The sequence below is a fragment of the Malurus melanocephalus genome, unplaced genomic scaffold (assembly GCF_030028575.1).
Source record: "Malurus melanocephalus ecotype Western Australia unplaced genomic scaffold, MMel_1.1 scaffold_3161, whole genome shotgun sequence".
In the NCBI taxonomy this organism is placed as follows: Eukaryota; Metazoa; Chordata; class Aves; order Passeriformes; family Maluridae; genus Malurus; species Malurus melanocephalus.
The window spans coordinates 5,714-7,316 of record NW_026626393.1 but is presented as its reverse complement, the minus strand read 5'-3'; the positions used below and the strand labels follow the sequence as shown (position 1 = coordinate 7,316).

At 65.2% G+C, this 1,603-nt stretch overlaps 1 protein-coding gene across 1 annotated transcript in view; it reads left to right on the top strand.

Annotated features, from left to right (window-relative positions):
* Positions 1 to 73: 73 nt before the first annotated feature.
* The window catches only part of LOC130588041 (rho GTPase-activating protein 23-like), a gene marked incomplete at both ends in the record, with an annotated part of 6,819 nt that continues 5,289 nt past the window's right edge, over positions 74 to 1,603 (top strand). Inside the window, 2 exons of the mRNA XM_057388994.1 lie at positions 74 to 356; positions 442 to 741. Coding sequence (XP_057244977.1) covers positions 74 to 356; positions 442 to 741 — 583 coding nt within the window. The remainder of the gene's footprint in view (positions 357 to 441; positions 742 to 1,603) is intronic.

The window sequence follows — 1,603 nt, the reverse complement described above, 5'->3', positions numbered from 1 at the left end:
TTCCCGGTGGATCAGAGGGGTTCCCGGTGGATCAGGGGGCTCCCGGTGGATCAGGGGGCTCCCGGTGGATCAGGGAGTTCCCGGTGGATCAGGGGGAGTTCCCGGTGGATCAGAGGGGGTTCCCGGTGGATCAGGGGGTTCCCGGTGGATCAGGGGGTTCCCGGTGGATCGGGGGATGCCGATGGTCTCCCAACTCCTCCCCCGTGCCCCCCTCGCAGTCTCTGGACAGTCTGGGCACGTCCGAAGGCACCCGCTCCAAAAGACACTCGACCTCCGAGCTCTCGGACGTGCCGTTCAGCGCCGTGAGGAAGGAGGGCTGGCTCCACTGCAAGCAGATCCTCACCAAAAAGGGGAAGGTAGGCGCGGTCCTCCCCYCCAGCCGRGCCCSGAGCGCGGCSGGGCCGCTCCCTGAGGCCGCCGCTCCATCCCTTGTCCCCGCAGAAGGTCGGCGGAGGCATCCGGCAGTGGAAGCGCGTGTTCGCCGTGCTGCGCAGCCACTCGCTGTACCTGTGCAAGGACAGGCGGGAGGCGGTGACCGGCGCCCCGGCCCCAGGTGAGGAGGAGCCGCCGATCAGCATCCAAGCGTGCCTGGTGGACATCTCCTACAGCGAGACCAAGAGGAAGCACGTCTTCCGCCTGACGACCGCTGACTTCTGTGAATATCTCTTTCAGGCAGAGGATCGGGAAGACATGCTGGCCTGGATCAAAGTCATCAGGGAGAACAGCAAGGCTGAGGGCGAGGTGAGAGCCACATGGGGCTCCCGGCTGCCTCTGGCTCTCCCGGCACTAACGCCTCGGCTCTCTCCGCCTCTTTGCCTTGTGCTGCTTCCCCAGGCCACGGCCAGGCCCGCCCTGCGCTCCCCGGGCGGAGCGTGGGGATCGCGGCGGCCAAGAAGAGCGCGGCCCCCCCGGCCGGGCAGGGTGCGCGGGGCGCTCGGAGCAGGGAGCGCGGCTCTCGGTGCGGGGCCGGAGCGGAGCTCGATCCGCCGTGTCCATGTTCGGTTGTGCGGGGGCGCAGGAGCCTCTGTGGCTCTGCCGAGGTCTGGTGTGGCTCTGGTGAGGCGCGACGTGGCTGTGCCATGGTGTGACACGGCTGTGACATGGTTTGATGTGTTCCTGCCATGGTGTGACACGGCTGTGCCATGATGTGACACGGCTGTGATATGGTTTGACGTGGCTGTGCCATGATGTGACACGGCTGTGACATGGTTTGATATGTCCCTGCCATGGTGTGACACGGCTGTGTCATGGTTTGACGTGTTCCTGCCATGGTGTGACGTGGCTCTGGTCAGGTGTGACGCTGCTGTGCCATGGTGTGATGAGGCTCTCCCGTGGTTTGATGTGTTCCTGCCATGGTTTGACGCGGCTCTGCTGTGGTTTGATGCGTCTCTGTCATGTACTGATGTAGCTCTGCCGTGGTTTGATGTGTCCCTGCCATGGTCTGATGTGTCCCCGCCATGGTGTGACATGTCCCTGCCATGGTCTGATGTGGCTCCGGTTGTGGCACGGACAGAGCTCTGGGCACGGTGCCCTCGCGGTGCTGCCGGGGCTGAGCCCTCGCTGGGCTGTGCAGGGTCACTCTGCTCTGAGATGGACACAGCTG